At 40.5% G+C, this 21,753-nt stretch overlaps 1 protein-coding gene across 1 annotated transcript in view; it reads right to left on the bottom strand.

Annotated features, from left to right (window-relative positions):
• The window catches only part of RAP2A (RAP2A, member of RAS oncogene family), a 30,572-nt gene extending 13,011 nt beyond the window's left edge, over positions 1-17,561 (bottom strand). Inside the window, exon 1 of the mRNA XM_021530290.3 lies at positions 17,198-17,561. Coding sequence (XP_021385965.1) covers positions 17,198-17,511 — 314 coding nt within the window. The 5' untranslated portion in view covers positions 17,512-17,561. The remainder of the gene's footprint in view (positions 1-17,197) is intronic.
• Positions 17,562-21,753: the final 4,192 nt, after the last annotated feature.

Genomic DNA, 21,753 nt, shown 5'->3' with positions numbered 1-21,753 from the left:
AGTTACTACATTGCTGTGTTCAAACAACAGTGACCCTAAAATGCATTACTATTTATCTATCAACACATGCTTTGTCACAAGAAATTTCTCTCAGAAGCATATCTTGATGTGCAAATGTTTAGATAAACTAGTGTAATATTTCAAAACATACTGTAAACTTCTTGTACAAGCAAGCAGGGACAGAGGTGAGAGAGGAGAAAGAAAGAGACTGAAGAGATTTCTACCAATTCAGACATATCAAAGTTTATGCCAGTAGCTAGCTTAAAAAAATATCTTTGCAATAAAATACTGTTAACAATCCTCCTGGAAAAGCTGAAACGGCATCAGACTCTGTATAAAGCGCAGAATCTGTAAAGTAATTTATGAATACAATGGTAGGTCTAGTTTCTTACAGAGCCTATCAATGCTGCTATCTAAAGCTCTAGTTTTTCCTTCTGCTTACAACTCTTCCCCTCACCATTCTCTAGTCCATAAATAGGCTTAAGCATGCGCCAGTTTCTTCCATAACTATAGCAGTGACAGTGTGTCTTTTCCACCAACAATTCTAACAGAACTTAATCATTATTTAAATTTCTAATTTGTTCCAGATGTTGATCTGGACAGGAAGGGACCTTGGGAAGTCTCCAGTCCAACCCCCTGCTCAGAACAAGGTCAGCCAGGAAATCTCAACCAGCTTCCTCGGGGCCATGCAGAGCTCAGTCATGAAAACTTCCAAGGACAGGCTTTCCATTATCTCTTTGGGAACTTGTCCTAATGTTTAATTTAGCTTAACTGTGCTGCAGAATTCAAAACTTACTGGCAGGTAATGGAGGAAGATGAGACAAGTGGACAACTGAGTTGCATAATGCTTGTTTACATAGAAAATGGGCTGAGAAACAAATGACAAAGTTATTTATAACTATTCATTTATGTAGAGGAAGTGATAATCATATTTGCAGGCCTCAAGATAGACAGATATCTTAGAATTTTGAAAGTAAAATGAACTAACTAGACTTTGCAGAATTAACTAAAGCTCAAGCATATGTTAAGGACAACTTCAAACTCTTTATCCTTGTTTATTTAACCTATAAAAGTGAAAATTTTTCACGGATACATAAAGTAAAACTAGTGAAATTCATATGTATTTTAAAAGAGCCAGACTATAAGACTGTAAAAAGACTATAGTTCTTTAGAGTATTAGTTCACTCTTCAAAGCCAACACACTCTTATATTACTTTAACCAATTTATAATCACTGATAAAATTTCCACTGCAAAACTTGTTTCAACTATTCCAATAGGATTTTCTCTAGGTCATTAAAATTACACTTTTACAGTCTTCAAGAAGAGGTCTAACAGTTGATTGAAAACCTTCTTAGCAGCATCACCCACTTCCAAAAGATTAGAATTCATGAACAATCATGTTGTCCTGTCCAGTCAGAACCACAGGGAAAGAAACAGTTTCTCTTCCATTTTGAGGTAAGAACCTTTCACTCCAAAAAGTCCGTGCTCCTGACTTTTGGCACCACCCAGATCTGGCCCCTAAAATGCAACCCTTGGTCATAAAACTTACTACTGATAATTGGACTGCCATAATCTAGTCTGTAGAATTGAGCATTACATACTGATACAAACTGCAGTTCCACAGAGGCTTTTATTTATTTGCTTTTTAAATAATTTGACTGCTTGCAATGAACCTAGCTGCAGGTCACTAAAACTTAAGAAAAAAAAAATAAGAGGGCTAATTGGCAAATAACCTGGCCTGAACTTCTGCCCTTTCATCAGTCTCTAAGTAGAAGCTAAGGCAGGTAGATACCACAGTTTTTATGATACTGCACAGCCTGAAAAGAATTTGTGTGTTTAGTTCAAACCAGAGACTTTCGTTGCCCTAGAAACTAAAGAAGAATACAGCTTAATGTCCTTCAAGCTAATAAAAACATCCTACAATGCACATAAAAAAAAATTGCAAAAAACACTCTGTTGAGACAGATCTTCCTCACAGTGGCACAATTAGGATGCAACTCTGGATATTTTTTAAGAGATGGACTACTTTACAGAAACTCTAAGCAAGTAAACAAGTGACCACATGGATACAGTGAACCAATTCAGGACAAAACAGCATAAATGCTTTTCTCTTCTACTGCAGAAATAGTATTCTTATTTCAGTTCCTTTTGACCATAGTCAAACCCTCCTCTACCAAAGTAAAAATCCAAGGCCTTGACTAGTATCATGAGCAGATGCTCTGAAAGCCTCTTCGCTCCTGCTAAGTTTCTACCAGAACATTTTATTTTCAACTTGGTAAGCAAAACCATTCTGCCATGACTTCAGAAAGTTGGTGGCCCTTATCTTACAGAACAATTTATCTAATTACCATATGCCTACTATAAATAATTGGAAAGTTAGAATAAACAGAGCACCAGAAAGGTTTTATTCTCCACAGGTTTAAGAAATCAGCTCCATCTTCAACACCTCAGCTTTCTATCTCCAGAAATTGTATTCAAAAAAGTGTATATAATCTTGTTAAGTGAAACTGTTTCCATATCTAAAGATGAACAGACCAAAATAAGAGCTTCAGAATTGTCAGGAAATTTTGATTGTTACTTGTTTGTTCTTATTAAAAAAAATCTGGCTCATCTTCAAATACAAAATACTGCCTCCCAACATGCTACCTTTAAGTGGAATAAAGATAAATATAGAGAACAATTTATTGATAACCTCCCTTCTATCTTGAGCATAAACTTCAGAAATAATTTTCTTAGGAGATTTTTTCATTCTTTCTACAATAAAATGGGTACCAATTAAAGAAAAATAACAGACTACTTCATTCTGAATCAGTGTTGTGAGTATAATCCATTTGAATATCCAGACATTTCTTAGTAAGAACTTGTTTATAATATGACATTAAGTACAGGGTACCTAGTAAAACAATAAAATCTACATATTTTACTTTTTCTCACATACATAGATGTGTGTATGAATATCCCAAATCTAATATTTTATTAACTATCAAAATTAAGCCATCTAGAATGATGAACTTAAATATACTCATCATCTCAGATATCAAGCTATTTATATTTTAACTACTATAAAAATGTTAATTTCCTTGGGTCTACTCTAGGTTATAAAAAGCTCCTCTTTCCCAGAAGAGTTTTACTAACCTGCCTGATGGCCATTTCATTGCTCACGGAGACGCTCTGTGGCAGCCAGTCAAGCCTGCAGACTGTTTTATCTTGTACCTGTTAACCCTACCAGCAAGGCTGGCGCCTGGACTCCACCACCAGCACGCCGCTGCATCTCTGGGGATGTGGGCACCTTGGCCGTGCCAAAGCTGTGTCAGCAGTGCCAGGGTCAGAGCCCAGGGCTCCGGCTGCTAGCATCCCTTGGGCAGCAGAGCAGCTCCGCGCTGGCGTTCTGTCGGCGGCCGTGTGCTGGCCAATGGCCGGTGTCACCCAGGGATGGGGAGGACGGGCCTCACTTGCTGACAGAAAAAGCAACCCATGCACAAGTGTGTGAAAGAGTGAAACAGGATGAAATCAGTGCCTACGTCTGTTACTGACAATTTTTTTTTTCCAGAGGGAGAAAACACAAGCCAGGTCAACCTAAGAAACTTCTTTAAAATACTGCAAATTCCCGCATGGATACCAATTTTCATATTGCTCAAATCAGGTATGAGACAAACAGTGTGGCTTTACACTGGTTTAAACAAATTTTTCAGAAGCAATTCTGTGAAAAAATTTTCACATGTACACAAAGCCTATTTTAATTTTTTTTAAACAGATGATGATTGCAGAACCTGATAGAATTAATTAATTATTTTTCCTTTTATCCCGAGTCTTGACCCCAGATGGCTAAAAGACTGAAAACCTCTCATGTACATATATGCACATATTTGTGTGTATGTTGTACATACATTTTAGCTGTCTCTCTTTCTGAGCAAACTTAATTTAAAAAAACCACATGTACTTAATTCTATTCTAAGAAACAAAATATTACCCCAATATTTTCATGCCTATTTGCCACATTTTAGGTACAAAAAGGATGGTAATTTGTATACTTAACCCTCTAAAGTAACAGTAAGAAAACTTTTGAAAATTACTGAAATATTTGAAAAATAAGGTTTTCTTTTAAGAAAGAGGTAACGTTTAGAAGTACCATACACACCCCAGTGTCCATTGCACCTTCTTCATTGAATCACTAATTGGTAACTAGAATTTCCTGAAAATAGTTAATTATTTTTTTCCACATTAAGTTGTCCTATTCAGAAAGGCCATTCCAATTAATCTGAAGGTGTGTGCGGAGGTGTGAAGCCTAGACTGTTCCCAGTCCTTTTAATCTAACCACATTTCTTGCTGACAGACAAAGGCTTTCAAAGCAAGCGTTTTGATCATTTCTTGGAAAAGAATGTAAACTTCAATTACCAGACTAATTATCCCAGCTAGAAAGGCAATACAATTGCTTAATTTTAGAGTAATGATGGACTTTTCAAGGTGTGCCTTCTCAGCTTTCATCCAAGGCTGAGCTTACCATTGTCCCCCTCTAGCAGATGAAGCTACCACGATGGCAGTCACTACTTCTGATTAAAAACCATCTGAAGGAAAATTCAACATGCACCAAGTTATGCACTTTCACACCTTTAGGTTATTTGCTTTCTTTCTTGAATAGACTCATCTCATTTAAAAAAGGATGCTTTTCTCTTTTTTTTGTGTGTGTATTTTTTGCCAAATATAGTTTGTGAGAAAAAAATAGAAAAGGCAATATCCTGCAATAAATTGCAGCAATTATATTGAATGACCAAGTTCTTGAGTTGCCATGGAAAGAAAATATTTTCTTTTATCAAAAATCATACTTCTTTCCTCTGTAAAGTCTACAACGCAGCAATTCTTTCCAGAGGTGAAAACTTTGTAAACATAGGGTTGTTTATTTTTCTCCAATGTGTCCTTATCAAGCCTAGGGAGACATTAGTAAGCCCTGCAATTCATCCTTCCCGCTTCCTTATGTTACAGAGCAATTTGGACATTTTAAGTTCAAGTACTCTGATAATAGATTTCTATATATTTTGTTTTCCTGTTCGTAACAGTTACATTGTAAACTCTGGTAGGTAAAACCTGAATCACATGGATTTGTTCAAAGAGTTACTAAAGTACCTAACATGAAGCAATCTGGATAAACTACCTTTCCACCATCAAGCTACCATGATGTTTATCTTCAGCTTCTTGTGATATAATTTTAGAGATATAGGCCCTTTGAACATGCCTGCTACATTTTAGTCTTGTGATGGAGGGTTCATATCATCTGCAAGCACCCGTCACTTCCTACCCTTGAGAAAGGGCCCTGCTTCCTGTTAAATATTCCCATGTCCTGTCTGCAAACCATCACTACAGCCCAGTAGCTGAGCTCTTGGCAATTACAGGTGTAACTAACAGTGTAAATCAAAAAGATGAAAGGAACAGAAGCTCCCATGCATCAGGAGGTTGTCAAAGGCCTCCATCTGCTCATTATGGCTCCTGAAAATTCCCTTCATCCAGATGAGGAGCAAGTCTTCCAATTACATGGTCAGTGCAGAATCTGGGGCAAAAGGCCTTGTGGGAGCAGGACCATTCCCACAATGTAAAATCTGGAACTCAGAGTGGTAATAGGAACAGCATTCCTTGCCAACAGTTGTTAACAGACACATCTGATGGGTAGCAAGTATCTGATTTTGGTTGCTAAGTGATCTGGTTACAAGAGAGCATTAGAAATAAAAGAATTACAAGAAGTTTGACTACAAACTGCTAGATAGTCCAACAGACTCACAAATTTGCAACAACTACATAATAAGATAGCGATGCTTTGTTAAGTAACAGAAGTTACAAAATCCCAGATGGAACAACTACATTGTGTATGGTGACAGACTAAAGGTGAGACTATTAAAGACTCATTCATGCAGTCTAGGCAAAATTATCAGCTGATTCATTATTTTATCTTTAAAGGACTTGAACCCCACTCCCATCAAAACAATAGCCACACACACACAGCAGGCAGCCTGGCTTCTCCCCAGTTATAATGAATTTTGTAAATATCTGGATTGAGTGAAATTCTAGAATGTGTCATCATGCCTAAATTTTCTAGAACAGTAAGGGTCAAGGAGCACAAGGCTATTGATTCTCTCACATGGCCAACCTATACCAACTAGTAGGGAAAAAGGTGGCATGAAAAGAGATGCTAAGCATCTGCAGCTTCTAATGTTAAGTGACGCTGCAGACAACCAAACTAAGAGACAGACAGAAGAGATAGCTAATGAAGGCAAAATAATCGAGTTTCTTCCTGTTTGATACTTAACATTAAAACTCTATGGACTCTTGACAGGCTATCCTGGTAGGATCTTCTTCTCCAGTGTCTTTCTAGGAAAGAGTCCATCATTCCTCAGACAACTATTTGTATGTGGATAGACCTCTAAGCAGATTCTACTCCAAGTAAAAATTTATAATCACAAATATAATATAAGCTGTGCATAGAACCCCTTCTAGAGAAGGAAGGCATCTGAAGTACAAGGCTTGTTAAGTTTGTGCTGTGGATCATTAAGTCTCCATATTCTATACTAAAAAAGTCATACAAAGGCATTCAGAAACTCGCTACTCGAAACATGCAGAATGAAACTGATGTGAAAAAGGAGGTAGAGAGATTTACTCATTCTGATGGCAAATATTTCTGGGTCTGAAAGCAAAACTGAGGTAGATAAACATACTGGGACTCCAGAAGCATTTAGAGGCCCATGACCAGGAGACTTCTCCACAAAACTTCTCCCTCCTCACTAAATTTCTTGAAAAGCTGCACCCACCCAAAGTTTTTGTCAAAACAAGGTATCTGTCTGAAGGCCTAGAGCTGCCCAAGTGAGCCATACTGGTACCAAAACAGTGCCACACAGTGATGGTCTCTGCAGACTTCTGCAAGCAGTTAAGTCCCTCAAGAGACCTAATTCACTTAACACTGCTTACTGAGTCTACTAACACAATAGTAAGATATTCAACAAATCCACAACAGATATCACTTCCACAGAAAGCCCTGGGAATAAAAGCAAATGGTGTCAATGCTGTTTCTCACATTTAACATAGTACACCGATTATAATCCGATCAATGAGGTGACAGACCTGCACCGCACCTCCTTTAGTCATAGGAGTTTCACATCTGCTTTTCCCAGAAGACTATTCTAACCACTCAGTTGCAAGACAGGTTTAGAAAATATTCTTCAATCTTTTTGTTGAAGATGTACCAATATGAAGGTAAGTACAAACACAAGAAGGCAAATTCACAAATCCCAAGGAAACAACAGAAAAAGATTGTATGTAGAAGATAAAGAAAGGTACCAGGACTGATACTCAGGGATTTCTCAGGACAGTTAATTCTCTTTAGATAAGGAAGTCACTGCAAAAATGCAAAATGGATATCCCATATAGTTAATGATCACCAAAAGACTCCCCTAGTCCAGGTGACCATAATATTTCAGGAAAGGTCAGCTGTTGCTTCATGGTGACATACTGACTTCCATTCCTCTCCCATTCTTTTTAAGTGTTTTGACCCGCAGCCAAGCCTGTTTCTCAAGAGAAAAGATTCTGCATATATGACTTGGTAGTTTGAGTGGTTTGCTGCAACAGTATCATACACCTTAGAACAAAGCCTGTTTCCAAAGAAAATTACCCAAAATAGCTTAGTGTTTTTCTCTTGTAAGGCCTGGGTCTCATTTATTTATAAATGAAATGCATAAAAAGAGAAGGTTGGCATCGGGGAAAAATATATTTAAAAAGGCATCTGTTCCAGAGCACTGCATGTTCAGAAGATTGATGCCAGGAGTGCCTGCTTACATCCTGCACATTTGGTACAATAATGAAACCAACCTCTCCTACCTCCAATGCCTCCATGCATCATGAGGAGCTCATCTGTTAAGGAATCCAAGCAGATTGAACAGATTTAACTGATACCACAGCGACAACAACCACTCCCCTCCCTCCAAACCTAAAGCTACACCCAAACGGAAGAAAGCAATGGGAGAACTCACTCCACATTATCACTTGGACTTTGACAGTGGACTGCAGCAGCCTTAACCCAGCAGAAGGTGACTCATTCTTCTCTCTTCCAGGCATTGTAGGGAGTGACATACATGTCAGCTACCAAGAACCTAACTGCATCTGAGACTGTCAGAGCAGAGCAGATGCCTTCTTTAAGCACTGAGATGGAGAGCCTGGATTTAACTGAAGACTGAAAAACACTCAGACCAGTTAAGAATTTTTTGCTTTGTGGGGTTAGAGGGATATGAAAAGCATCTGATAAAATCACCCAGAAGAAACAGTTCAACATGATCATCTTCTGCCCTCCAAATTATTAAAAAAAACCCAACCTGAATTCCTGAAGCTAAAAAAACCCCACAACTAAACCACAGAACACCACTGTGAGACAGGTCTTCAGCAGAATTATTTCAGCAGAAGAGGGGCAAATTCTGAACCTGGAGACAGAAGATGACTACTACAAAAACCTACTAACACATCAAGTCCTTTTGGCAGTAGAAAGTAATACACAGACTGAAAACATACCTTCCTAAAAACATGTATTTACAAGTAGCAGTATACAAATTAGGACTGATGTCATAGTTCAAAAAAATACACTCGTTCAGCATTCTGCATCATTAAATTCAAAAGCGAGTGAGAAAAAAAAAAATCACCATTTTTTTCCCCTTCTCATTTATAAATTCTGGGGAAAATGGTATAAACTCCCAACATTTTGTATTCATTATTTAGTTCTAACAAAACCAATGAGTTTCTAAAATTTATAAATTAAATTAAAAACATAGTAAGGACATTTCAAAAGAAAATGAAATCTTGAGGAGAGAATTTATGCATTTCTATATTGGTCTTATAAAGTTCACAGCTTTTTGAAAAGACAGAAGCATTCCAATTATTCTATAAAATGTTTCAAGTGAGATTTTATACAGCATTTTAAAAGATGTTACAGCAGTGCTGGAAACTGCAACCAGATCTAATCAGATATAGTAGTTGATCAGTCATGGCTTACCCTCTATACTGTAAAATATATTGGGAGTAAGAGGGCAAACAATTCAAACGTTCTCCTGTGAAAACTTGCTCATAATTCAGCAGACATGCATACAGGCTAGCAGTGACCTACTTGGCTATTTCTTGAAAGCATCCTTTCTTGCAATTAATCAGAAATCCAGGATCAAAGCTCTTCTTCACATTCAGAGCACTTAAGTTCAGTGCCTTATCCAATTCATTTCCAGTTCAAATTAAATTGTAGTTGAGTTGAAACTCGCATGGGAATCTCAAACACTATTAATCTTTTAGTTAAGGTGGCTACTTGTTAACCAGAACAATAATGGAAGTACCCAAACCATTCTTTAAAGCAAGAACTGTATTTTATTTTACCACAGACCACTACCCTACACTATTACATCCTAATATTTTTACAAATGCTTTCATTTTCTCATTACTATGACTTTTGCAGAAGATAATATTTTAAAAAATGTTAAAGCTATATCTACAAGACACAAGAGATATTTCAAAACAAACTAATCAACCATAAAAACATTCCTTTGGTTTGTCCTTCACCTGATCTTTCACCCAGTCTAGGGCTAACCAAGACAAGAATTAAAATATTGTCACCATTGCATTTTTGAAGAGCACAGCACTCAACATTACTGAGTCCCATGACATTAATGTTGAGAAAGGATAACATGCTCATAACACACCTTTAATTCTCTTGTCTAGACTAGGATTTAAGACAACACAGCTACCAAAAGGCATCCAACCCATTGACAAAGAAAGTGTTCAAGTTGCACTCATCATTGTAAACTGCACCTAGACTATTGTCTTTGCTTTGGTGCAGCAAAAATTGAATACTAGTCCTGTATTGGAAACCTCTGGAAAACAAACCCAGAACAGAACAAAACAAATCCAAACCCCACAAAAAGAGCAGAAGCAAGCTAATGAATAAGAAAACCCATAGAAGCAGATAGCTACAGTTCTTGTTACCTTAAAATCTTTTTACAAGTCACTACGTGCCAGGATAATTTAGCACTGCAGCCCTGATTGCTTCCCTATTCTCTCTCAAAACGTTATCATCACATACCACCTACACAATTTACAAGGAGGAAAAAAAATTGTTTGAGCAACACTTGTAATGCTCCAGAAATTAAATAACCAGTAACCCTGTTTTTTTCTTAGGTAAAAGAAATAAAAATCTGACATTCAATTATTAAGAACAAAACTGGAAAATAAATTTAATGGAAGGATTTGATGATTTTTTTGGGGAGATCCACCCACTCAGACATTTCACATTTTCATTCACAAACTTTCAACAGCCAAAGAATGCCTATTTTTGAAATTTTGGTCTAAAAAGTATAACATAAGAGCTTTAACTAAGCATAATGTTACCCAGAATGCTTCTTGTTTGACCAAAGAATGAATCTTATTTCTATCTACACACTATCCAACCAAATAATTATTTTGTAAGAAAATACAAAATTTATTGCCAACTGTGTTGGCTATAAAAAACAGTATTTAAAGAATTCCTGTTCTCTCAGCAAAACAGAAATTTAAAGGCAAAACTAGAAATTCTAATGAGCAATGGTTTTTTAAAATAAAATTTTCCAAATATTAAAAAATCTTTGCCAAAACAGCCTAATAAAGAGCAATATAGAAAACATTCAACCCCAAACATTATATAGCATTCAACCCCAATGCTATATTACTGAACTAAGTTATAAAAGCAATTAAAGTCATGGTTATATTTGGTCTTTAACACATTAAATGACATTTTACAACACAGATACAATCAAGCAATATTGCACAACCAAAAACAAATTTAAGAAGTCTTGCCACATACTGTTCTACTATTCGATAATTGTAGCTATCCAAAAATTACCCACACACCTCTACAACAACATAAGCTACAGCAGCTTACTATACCCAGACGATGATGCTAAGGAATATAGGCATCATTTAGAAAAAAAAAAAAAAAAAACCAACAAAAAAAGCACTATACTCTAAACTAGCACAATCTAAACTAAACACGCATAGAAAAGGAGCGTGCCTACCTGACTTTTTCAATAAAAGTCCAAAGAACACCTAAAAAGCAGGAGGGGATAAAAAATATTTATATTCAGTGTTCATATATGAAAACTATCATGTCACTTTACCTTACAGAGAAAAATAAGTAAAACTTGGGAAGGGATATCTATAAAATTATCTGTTCTAGGCTGTGGGATGGTAGGGAGCAGGGAAACAGCCAAAAAAACCCCAACACATTAGAACACTGGTTATAAGCCTTGTCTCTAATTTTCACATTTTCCACTGATAGAAGTTCAAAGTAATATGAATATTTCAGATTAGCAAGAACGTGAGAGTGGGAAAGTGTGAGTTGGAAGAGTCAAAAGAACTCTGCAAATATGTAATTAAATTCAAAAGTTACTACAGGAAAGCATTAAAGGTTATATGTTCTGCAGGGGCACAAGCATCTTAAAATATCTGATTTTAAGACTAAGCCAAACAACTTTAAAATAGTCTTCTATAGCTTAAAATTGCACATTCTCAGAGACATTTTTTAGAGGATTGTCTGTATAAGACTTGTAGGAACCTATAATTTTATCTGACAGAATTAGTTCATTAATTTCATATTAAAACAAAGGTAGATTTACACACAAAAAAAAAAATAAATCTAAGCTCTATACAATGCTTCTTTTAGTCTCTAAAAAGTTACTTTAAAAACATGAGAGCACAAATCTGAGTTATACTTTCTCTTACAGACCCTTTCTAGAGGATAGTCTATGTATCAGTTCCCCAGTAAAACACAGAGATGGCCAGGCAGCTGAAGGTTCTGATATTTTAACTTTATATATTATATATTTATATATTACAGCTTTCTATTCTGAAGGTTCTGATTTTATATAGCCTTTATAGTTTACCAGATGCTTATAGTGTTTACATTTTGTTCTTGCAAATCAGTGAGGTTCCCAACTGATAAGCAACTATCCATAGGTGTCCCTTAACTAAGAAAAAAGGAAAAGGGTGACCAGTAGAGTTCTTCTATTGTACTTAAATATGTTCAAATGTTTGCTAAGATTTAGGATCTGTTAATCTGTTCTTCCAATGAAGTCCTAAATTTCATCTCATGGGTGCACAAGAATGGCTGGCAGCTTGGCCAAGAGGAGAATGGGGGTTTTTTACCCACTCTGCTTTTTTTACCTAAAGATGATTATTCAAACCAATCCATTACATTAAGATGATTGCAAAAAAAAAGAACTTTCCCTAAAAAAGACTTAAGGATTTCATTGTGTGCTTATTTCTGCCATCTCTACACAAGCTCGCACCTATGAAAATCCCTAGACACTTGTCTAGCTTTGCATACAGTACACTTCAGAAGAAACAGGATTTTCCATGCTTTGCTTCTACCAAACACTTCAGTGTTTCTTCCTGAAAGGTTGAAGCCATGTTTGTGGCTGAAGGTGCTATACCAGTGTTTACAAAGAATCCTCTAACTACTTCTCCAAAGTAGAAAAAATACTTTCTGAAAATAAGGATGCAACATACACAGAACTTCATAAAACTGAGAAATTCAACCTTGTTTAAAGAGGTCTTATGTTCTTTGAATAAAAATCATTCTTCAATTTCAAAGTATTTGGAAAGCAATATTTTCAACTAAACTTTTGAGCAATTTGTAATTTCAAATATAGTTTTCCAGACTTAATCACCATTAAGTCACTAAATACATCAATTAGCATTGACTGAAAATGCCAATTTCACAATTAATAAATTTCAATAATTACATCTCTTGTATGTTTTAATACTACACAGAATCCCTAGACTGGGAGGCAGATTTTCATCCTGATCATAAACCACAGAGACTACAAAAAATATTGTCAATTCAAAGACAGATTTCCGTGGTATTTCATAGCAATATACTTATATAATTTAGTCTACATTTTCAGCCTATCTAAATAAAATAAATTTTCTGGTCTTTTTCTTCTAGAGAAAAAGCATTGGAGATTTTTTTCACTACTTGGAGTAAAATAGCACTTTTGAGAAATACTTTTAGGCTCTGTTAGTTCCCAAAATATGAACGCAACAGTCCTGTACTTAAAGCACAGGTCAGACAACTGGAGAAATTACTACAAGTGAAGAACTCTAAATTAACTTTGAGTTTGCTTCTAGCCTCTAGTTTTCTACTTGAATAGAAATAATAATAATTTCCTATTTCATGGGGTTCAACTAAAAAAACACTATAAAAATGCCTGTAGAACAGATTGAGAAATTACACTATTGAAGGCCAAGCAAGCACCTAGAATGGATATTTAGCGAGTTTTAAACATACCTTCATAACAGAAAAACATTGGCAGTCATATTCAAAATTAAAATTCAGTATTTGGCAAATACCAGCAGATTCTCTTTAGAGCTTTCTAATCACACAACAGACAAACACAAAAGTGTTAGAAGATACCCAACTTCTTTTTCCACAAAAATAAAAATAAAATTTGCACTACCTAATCTTCATACTCACTAATTACTTCTAAATCTTGACATCTCACTGGGGTATACCATTTCCAATCTGTTCTTTTGACAGCTTCTGTTCTTCCTTCACTGCAGACCTCTGTTGGCATGGGCCCACTCATCCAATTTAGCCCTGCTCTCACAAATAGAAGGTTTCTCCAGAAAACAGCTCATTCTGAAACGATGGCAAGTTCTGTCTGCAGCATAAACAAGTCAATTCTTTGCTGCCAAGCCTGTACATCTAAGGAAGAAGGCCCCAGAGCTGCAGCACCTACCAATGCACAGGTAACTCACTTTGTGTATTACCTCACCATGAGGAAGCAAAGCAGTAGCTGATTCTCTCTATCCTTCTTGAATACAGAAAGTAAGTAGTCTTCAAAGCTACCTTATGCACACTCCATCTTCCTAGCAGTACAAACCTTCAGCACATGCAAGAATCAATAAATGAGGCTTAATGGACCTATTTGGCACAAGCGGGGTCCAGAAACCAGTTCCAGGTGCCCAAACTGGGATTGGATCAAGGAATTTCAGATAAAGCATCTGGAGGAGGAACGGCAGCTGTGATTTTGTACCACTGTTACCCTTCATCCAATGGTGGCAGCACTCTGCACTGCAGGAAACTCTGGCCCAGTGTACAGTGAGCACTTCTGAAACCTCTTCCTTCTCCTCATCCTCTCCCTAGGCAGAGTTGCTGGGGTGCGCCTATCCACCCAGAACTGGCACGGCTCCCTTCTCAAGGTAAAGCACCTAGACTCTCTCTTAGAAAGAGCTAAATAATTTTTTTTTTTTTTTTTTTTTTTTTTTTACTTTGAAGAGAGGAATACTGTTTACATTTAAAACTTTTCCCAGGAAAGAATTTTTATTACCTGTTTAAAAGCCATGGAGACATCCTCCACTCTTGATAAAGCTGTGCACCATGACTGAAAGGGATGCAAGGCCTACACACACTACACAAGGAAGCTCAACTTCACAGTTTTGCCATTAGGGGAGTTCTGCAAGCTGGCAGAGCTGGATTTCAGACTAAGCCTATTTATGCGCTAATATTCAATAGCCATTTAAAGAGAACAGAAACTAGAATGGCAAGAGTGATCTCAGTCTCTACTAACCACTAAGCTTCAGAGTTAAGTGAAGGCCCGCTTGTTTCCTCTCTTTCATTCATGACACATGTCATTCATTCCTCTAAGGTCACTCAGATTCATCAGGTGGGCTGAAGGACTCACTTTGCTTAGTTGGCCTGGTATGTGGGGTTAGACCAGAGAAGCAGGAGACTGAAGTGTGCATCTCTTAACCCAAAGAGTGAATTTCAACTGGCTTTTCTACTTCTTGGGAGAGTAATTAGAATTACTCTCTAATTATGGTGTAACACAGGGATTCTTTCATCCGCAAATAAAACAAAATAGCAAGGACAATATGTAAAATGCACAGACACCTACGACTTAGAGACCTGGCCAATTGGTTTTTGGGTACAACTAAAGTTCAGAGATTTTCAGAACGTGGTTTTGTATCAATATAAGCATAAAATTGTCATCCAAAACCCCCAAGAAAACAGCACTACGATTATTTGTTTCTCAGAATGGATTAAATGCCTTTCTGCAACTGTAAATTGTAATTTAGAAGTCCTTGTACAGATGCATATTGTACCTGTAAATATGCATTTTTCAGGTTCAACTGGTAAGAAAGATGCAAGCTTAAGTCTACAGCACATTAGGTCTTACACTGCCTGCGAACCTAAGTTCCAAAACATAACTCCCCCACCACAACCCACATATGTAAATCAGGCAAGTTAACAAGTGAAAAACTGGTACCCTTGCTAAAGCTACATCCTTTTAATGCATTATATTCCTTTCAACTACAACTCAATTAAAATTATCTGGGTTTGCTAAAATTTTCAGGATTCAGCTGCATTTAGATTACTTTGCATAAATGAAATTCAGGATTACAATGTTGCTCATATGTCTCACAAAATATCTAACCAAAAGCCAAAAGCTGAAGTCTTGCAGTGAAAGAGCTGGCAGATGAAAAACGAAAGGAGCATTTAGACCCACTCTCAGCGGTGCCGAGTCAGTTTAACTATGGAAGTACAAGTTGCTTTCTATTTTGCTTCACCTATCTACAGCTGGTCAGCTGGGGTCTTAACGCAGATGCTCCAGCACAACGTACAAAGCAAGCTGCAAAAGCCACAGATATAAATTCAGAAGCTAAATGAATTTATAGTGGTGATTAAATACAAGAAAACTAAAAGCATTTAAAAATGAATAAAGTCTACCTGAACTATTTAAAGAAAAAATGCTCTTCTGTAAGGTATGTACAAATGATAAGAACGGAAGGATACCGAAAATGCACTTTTCATAATAAATTCAAAATAACTCCATTACATTGGTCTTTAGAAATCTCCACTGAAAGAGTCAGGACACACATTGAGAAACACCCACTGTGAAAAAGTTGCAAGTCTTTAAAAATAGCAGCGCTTTGCCTCCTCCCTCACCCTTCCCCTACTCACCCTCCTCCCCAATTTCAAAATACATCTTCCCCAGGCCTTGGTCTGGAATGGCAGTTTCTGTGAACAGACCATACCCGACCGTATGATTAGCCATTATTATTATTATCATCACCTTTGACGCTCTACTCTACATTAAGATGCAAATCCAACAGATGTGGTCCAACTGAGTTATTTACAAGGGTTTCCCTTTCAGATGTCCAAGCCAAAGCTACAACCAGTTCTGCGATATAATTGCAGCCTCCCTCCACGGGCAGTAACAGACCTCTGTCTGCGATGATCTAGCCAGCGGCATTTTCCCATCTCTGCTCTGGTTCAAACGGTTGCTATGATTTCAAATGGTGCATCTACCCTTATTTTAGCGCGACTGGCTGCATTTCAGCCGCCGACATCTGACTGATTGATGCGCATCTAAACAACGCAGCGATTATAAAAACAAACTGGCAGGAGGCACCGGTGTTTCACCACCGTGGGCTCGCTCCTAACAGAGCGGCTGGCAACGAGACCGTGGGAAAATTAAGAGAAACACCAGCACACACGAGGCCTAACACTTCCACCGAGACTCAAGAGGCTGGCGTCCTGCACTTTTAAGAGTGGGAAGTTCATGGAAATATCTATGCAGGTATCTGAACAGGCAGATCTATCGTCTGCCGCACGAAAGCATCCAGGTGGCTCCCCTGCACACCGGCCATAGCACGTCCACCAAGAAAGTGCACTCGAGGGCAGGCTGACCCGATACACCACTGGGGGAACTGCTTTTCCGCCCCCACGGTTCCAGCCTCTGGCCAGATTCTCCACCGCATGCCATACGGGAGCACCCCAAACTCCCTGCACACGCCACTGGGAGGGCGAGCGGCGGAAACCACCGGAGCCCCCGGGCCCTGCCCCCGCTCCGCCGCCCCCGGCCGGCGCCCGCCCACGGGGAGCCCGGGGCGGCGGGCGCGGCTCCGGAGGGGGCGGCGGGACGGGGGCACGGCCCGGGAGAGGGCGGAGGAAGCCGGGCGAGGGAAGGGAGCCGCGGGGCAGGCACCTGAGCGGGCGCGGGCAGCCCCCGGGCCGGAGATCCGGGCACCGGGGCGGGGGAGGAGGGCACGGAGGGGGGGACGGGCGGCCCGCAGGCCCCGGCGGGGCGGGCCGGGCCGCAGGTGGGCGTCGGGCGCGGCCGCCGGAGGAGCGGCCGCCGGGCAAGTCACCTCTTGACGCGGATGATCTGGTCGCGCATGGGTCGGATGTCCTGGAAGCTCTGCTGGTTGACCAGGCTGTAGACGAGGATGAAGCCCTGCCCGTTCTTGATGTAGAGGTCCCGCATGGAGGCGAACTGCTCGGTGCCCGCCGTGTCCAGGATCTCCAGGACGGAAGGAGAGGCGTCCACCTCGATCTCCTTGCGGTAGAAGTCCTCGATGGTGGGGTCGTACTTCTCGATGAAGGTGCCGGTCACGAACTGCACCGTGAGCGCCGACTTCCCCACCCCGCCCGAGCCCAGCACCACCACCTTGTACTCGCGCATCCTCCCGCCAGCGCGGACCGCCCGCCCGACCCGCACCTGCCGACGGCCCCTCCTCACCCCCCCGCCATCGGCCGCCCCGCCCTGCGCCCGCCGCCGCAGCCGCCTCCGCTCCGCTCCCCGCCCGGCGGATGCTCCGGGCCGCCGCGGCGGCTCCTGGGCGGCGCTGCCGGCGGCGGGGCCGCGCTCACGGGCTGCGGCGCGGCCGGGGTGGGGCGGCGGCCCCGCCTCCTCCTTCCCGTGTCGCCACGGCAACAGCCAACGGGGCGGGACGGGGAAGAAAGAGCGGGGAGGAGGAGGAGGAGGAGGAGGAGGAGGAAGGGGGCGGGCACCGCCCCGTCACGTGGCGCGCCCCCTTCCTGCCCGGGCGCGGCGGCCGCACGTGATGCCGCGGGCGGTGGCGCTGCCGCCGCCGCCGCCGGGCCCCTTCCCCGCCCGCGTCCCCTGCAGTGCCGTCGCTCGGCCCGCGCCGTCGCCCTGGCACACAGCGTCCCCGGGCCCCGCTGCCGGGCCGGCTCCCAGCGGGAAGGGCAGCGGGCGGGGGCGGGACGAGCCAATGGGAGCGCGGCCGGGCTCCCGCGGTTCCGCTTCCCGGGCGGCGGGGAGGCGGCTCCGGCGCGGTAAGTTCGGGCCGCTCCGCGCCCGGCGGCTTTCCGGCCCTGGGAATCCCGCTGCTGGGCGAAAGAGTCAGGGATTCATCAAATCCGAGTCAGCGATCCGGCGCGCGTTGGATCCCTTTGGACGCACTGCGGTCTGGGCTGTGCCTGCAAGGGGCGGCCGGAGGCGCTTGTTGGCCGCGGGTTTCTGCCTTCTCGTCCCCTTCTGATAGAGAGAAGGGGCCAGAAAAAGTGGTGGTGGTACACTTTGGGAAAAATGCTCCATCAAAACAGTATAGAAAATGAAGACGATTGATGGGATGGAATTCACAGTTCCTCCCAGGAACTGGTATAATTCCGGAAAGATGCTCACTTGTGTGCTTCTTGTATGCTTGCCTGTCTGCTATGAGACAGACTCCTTAACGCTTCTTTTTTTTTTTTTTTTTCCCCCCTTTTTTTTGGTTAGTCATAATTGGTTAGAATTATTTGATACAGAGAGGAAAGACTTCGTTTCCATTAGAGGGTTGAAGGTCAGCCAGAGCCCTTAGTCTGCTGTTCAGATGCTTTCTGAAAATGCTTTCTGGCTGTCAGAAATGAGCCCAATCCTGGTGCTGTGTTTCTTGTGCTGTTCTTCCCACTGCATTGTCATATCTTCATCTGAAGTAAGGCCCAAGGTGTCTGCCTGCTTTCTGGGCAAGTCCAGTTCTGTTTCCTTTTGGGCTTGTTTTCATGTTTCCAAACCTAACAGTGGCAGACGTATTAAGGGCTTTTTGGAGCACATTTATCCCTGTCCAAGTCTTTCAGTTAAATGCTTCCCAAGTGCAGTATTTTAAACTTCCCAGTGTTTTGCTTAGGATTTCTGTTTGGCTTTTCTTCTGTGTGTTTTTGATTCTTTTTTTTTAATTGCAAGGCTTCAAAACAGATTTTTTGTAGTAGGATGGCGATAGCCTTGGTGCTTCAAAGAGAAGGAAGATTATCTGCCAGCTTCTTGCAGTTCCGATGTCCAGAGCTGCCAAAGTAAACTGGAAACCATACATATTTGAGTGATTTAAATATATCAGTAGGAAAGAGGTAGACAGGTTTTTATAAGACTGTCAGAATTCATTTGTAAATATTGCAGAGCCTGGTCAGAGCTGAGTAATAGTTTCAACGAATGACCTAATTTCTGTTGGTGACTTGAGACCTTCAAGTATTAGAAATGAGCCTACAAGAATTGTAATATCACAAAATACAAGATACTGTACAGATTAATAACTGTTGTAGAGATTAAATAACTTTAATTAATTAACAGTAAGAGATTAATTAACTGTAACAGGTATACAGATTAATAACTATTTGTAGTGTATTTCCAGGAACTCTCCAGCAGAGTAATGGGAAAGTATCTGGATTTATTAGTCAACAATGAAAGCAGGCTGCCAATTTAATGTGGTTGTGAAAAAACTGAGTGTGACAGTGGTGTACATACAGCCAAGCTTCTGGGTGACTGGGGAGACATTACTGTATCCAGTTCTGATAAATCATGTCCAGGAAAGAAGAGTTTGTACAGAAATACTTCCGGGAGGGTTACTGGAGATGAAAGCAAAGCTTATCTACGAGAGTGCACTGGGAATGTTTGTTTGATTAACCTAGGAAAAGCAAATGCAGGGGAGAGTTATGAGTAACCAGTAAGGCAGGGTGGAGTCAAGCTCAACCGAGTAGGCATTTAACCTAATGAGCAACGCTGATGGAAAAGCACAGATCTAAACTGATTATAACCTAGATAGAAAACTAAGCCCTGTCTCAGTGCAGTGAGGATTTTGTCTTCCATGAAGAACAGTGAAAATTGACTTAATCTAACAGGCTTTAAAATTTGTTGTGCATCAGAATAGGAAGATTATATGTAATTATACAAAACAGATTTAAGTGATCAGTGTTGGAGGGAGGAGTTTTGGGCCTCCCTGACTCATCCTGAGACCAGAGCAACCTCCTGATGTTCAGCAGAAAAAAAAGCTGTCAACTGCTGGTTCATGATGGGGAGGGTGGGAAGGCCACAGTTCAGAAAGAGGTAACAGGAATGCTCCCACTAAGGAGATTTACACCAGTCTCTTAGATTTGATAGGCAGCAAAATATTATTTTTCTTAATAATATATGCAGGGACCTAAGAAATGTAGAAACCGGAAATAAAGAGGGATGGTGTATATAGCGTATGGAGGATGTAAGAAAATGTGGGATGGTCAACTGGAGAAAGTGCTGGATGCTGTGAATGCGTGACGCTTCCCAAGGATCTTGAAATAGCTGCTTTGAGGCTGAACATCTTGTCATTGCCCCGTTTTTCTGAACTTTGTTTTTGATTGTAATTCATCTGACAAAACAACAACACTGAAAATTCACCTAATAAGTGTTGGAGGCTCAACCCTAAAAAAAATACAGTATCACTTATGTGGGGTTGTTTATAGTGAGGTGGAGAACATGGGGTCATTTAGGTACTGCCAGTCTTTTTTTATTGCATATTGCTTATATTTGTTATTCTTTACTGAAGAACTGGAGAAAAAAAATAAGGTAGTAAGTTGCAGGGAAAGAGAAACTTCCTGCCATAAAAGATTGAATTGGGCAACGCTTGCCAGGCAAATATCTCAGCCCAGCGTGACTTCCTTTTTAGCTTCTCACAGGACACTCGAGATTCATCCAGTCCCCCTGTGCTGTACAGCTGGGCTTTGCTGGCTTCCTAGGATTTAGAAACTTCAGTTTTATTGCTCACTTCTCAAGTCTTTCTATGTCTTGTATCAAGCTGTCTTACTTCAAGCTTCAGTGGCCTCCAGCTTACTGTACTTTTTTATGGTAGCCTGGAGTTTCTCAGTAAATATTGAATTTTTATCTTGTGAAGCAACCAATGCACTGGTTTGTAATTTTTTTGCTAGCTATTGTAGCCTCTGACTATGCATTAGAGCATGTGTTTAAAAGAGGAAAACGGTCTCTAGTATCTAGTTCTATTAAAAAGTCAGGATTTGCCAATTCTTCACTACTAACAGTATCAGTCACGAGATGTACAGCATGAAAGATGGGAGAATCTGTACTTCCCTCCCTCTGAGAGCTGATGATGGTCTTCTGACCCTGAAGCACAAGAAAATGTGTGAGATAAAGCTGTGTGTGCTACAAACTGTTCTGGTGTACATTTGTTTTCCATGGTCAAGTGTTCTTTTAAGTGCTTATTAGTAGAAGAACATGATTTCCTGGCTTTGCTTACCATCATGTGTTTACATTCAGGCTGTCAGTGCAGTTCCATCATCACATGGATTTTTCCTGTGTGCCATTGCAGTATTTAGGAAGTGTTAAGGATTAAGATTTTGTTTAGTCTTTAATATTTCTTGCTAGATAAATTGCCTTGTTAGTACTGTGTATAAAGTTGTTAGCCAGTTGAGGATGCAGCTAGCTGCAGTGAAAGGTGGCTGACTTGGCTTACCCTGTCCTTAGCATTTTAGCACCTAACCAGGTGATCACACTGGTAATTTCCCTTTCACACCATCAGTAAAGTTGACCCATTCTTTTACCAAGTGCAAAATTATAAATGTTTGACACCTTTGTTCATGCTTTCTAGGTGGGAGCAGGAACTATTTGAGTGTACTTGTCAAGGTGAAGGAGGCTGGACCTCCTCCGTTATGTCTGGCAGCA

Source organism: Lonchura striata, chromosome 2 (assembly GCF_046129695.1).
Source record: "Lonchura striata isolate bLonStr1 chromosome 2, bLonStr1.mat, whole genome shotgun sequence".
NCBI classification, from domain to species: Eukaryota; Metazoa; Chordata; class Aves; order Passeriformes; family Estrildidae; genus Lonchura; species Lonchura striata.
This window is presented reverse-complemented; position numbering and strand designations above follow the sequence as displayed.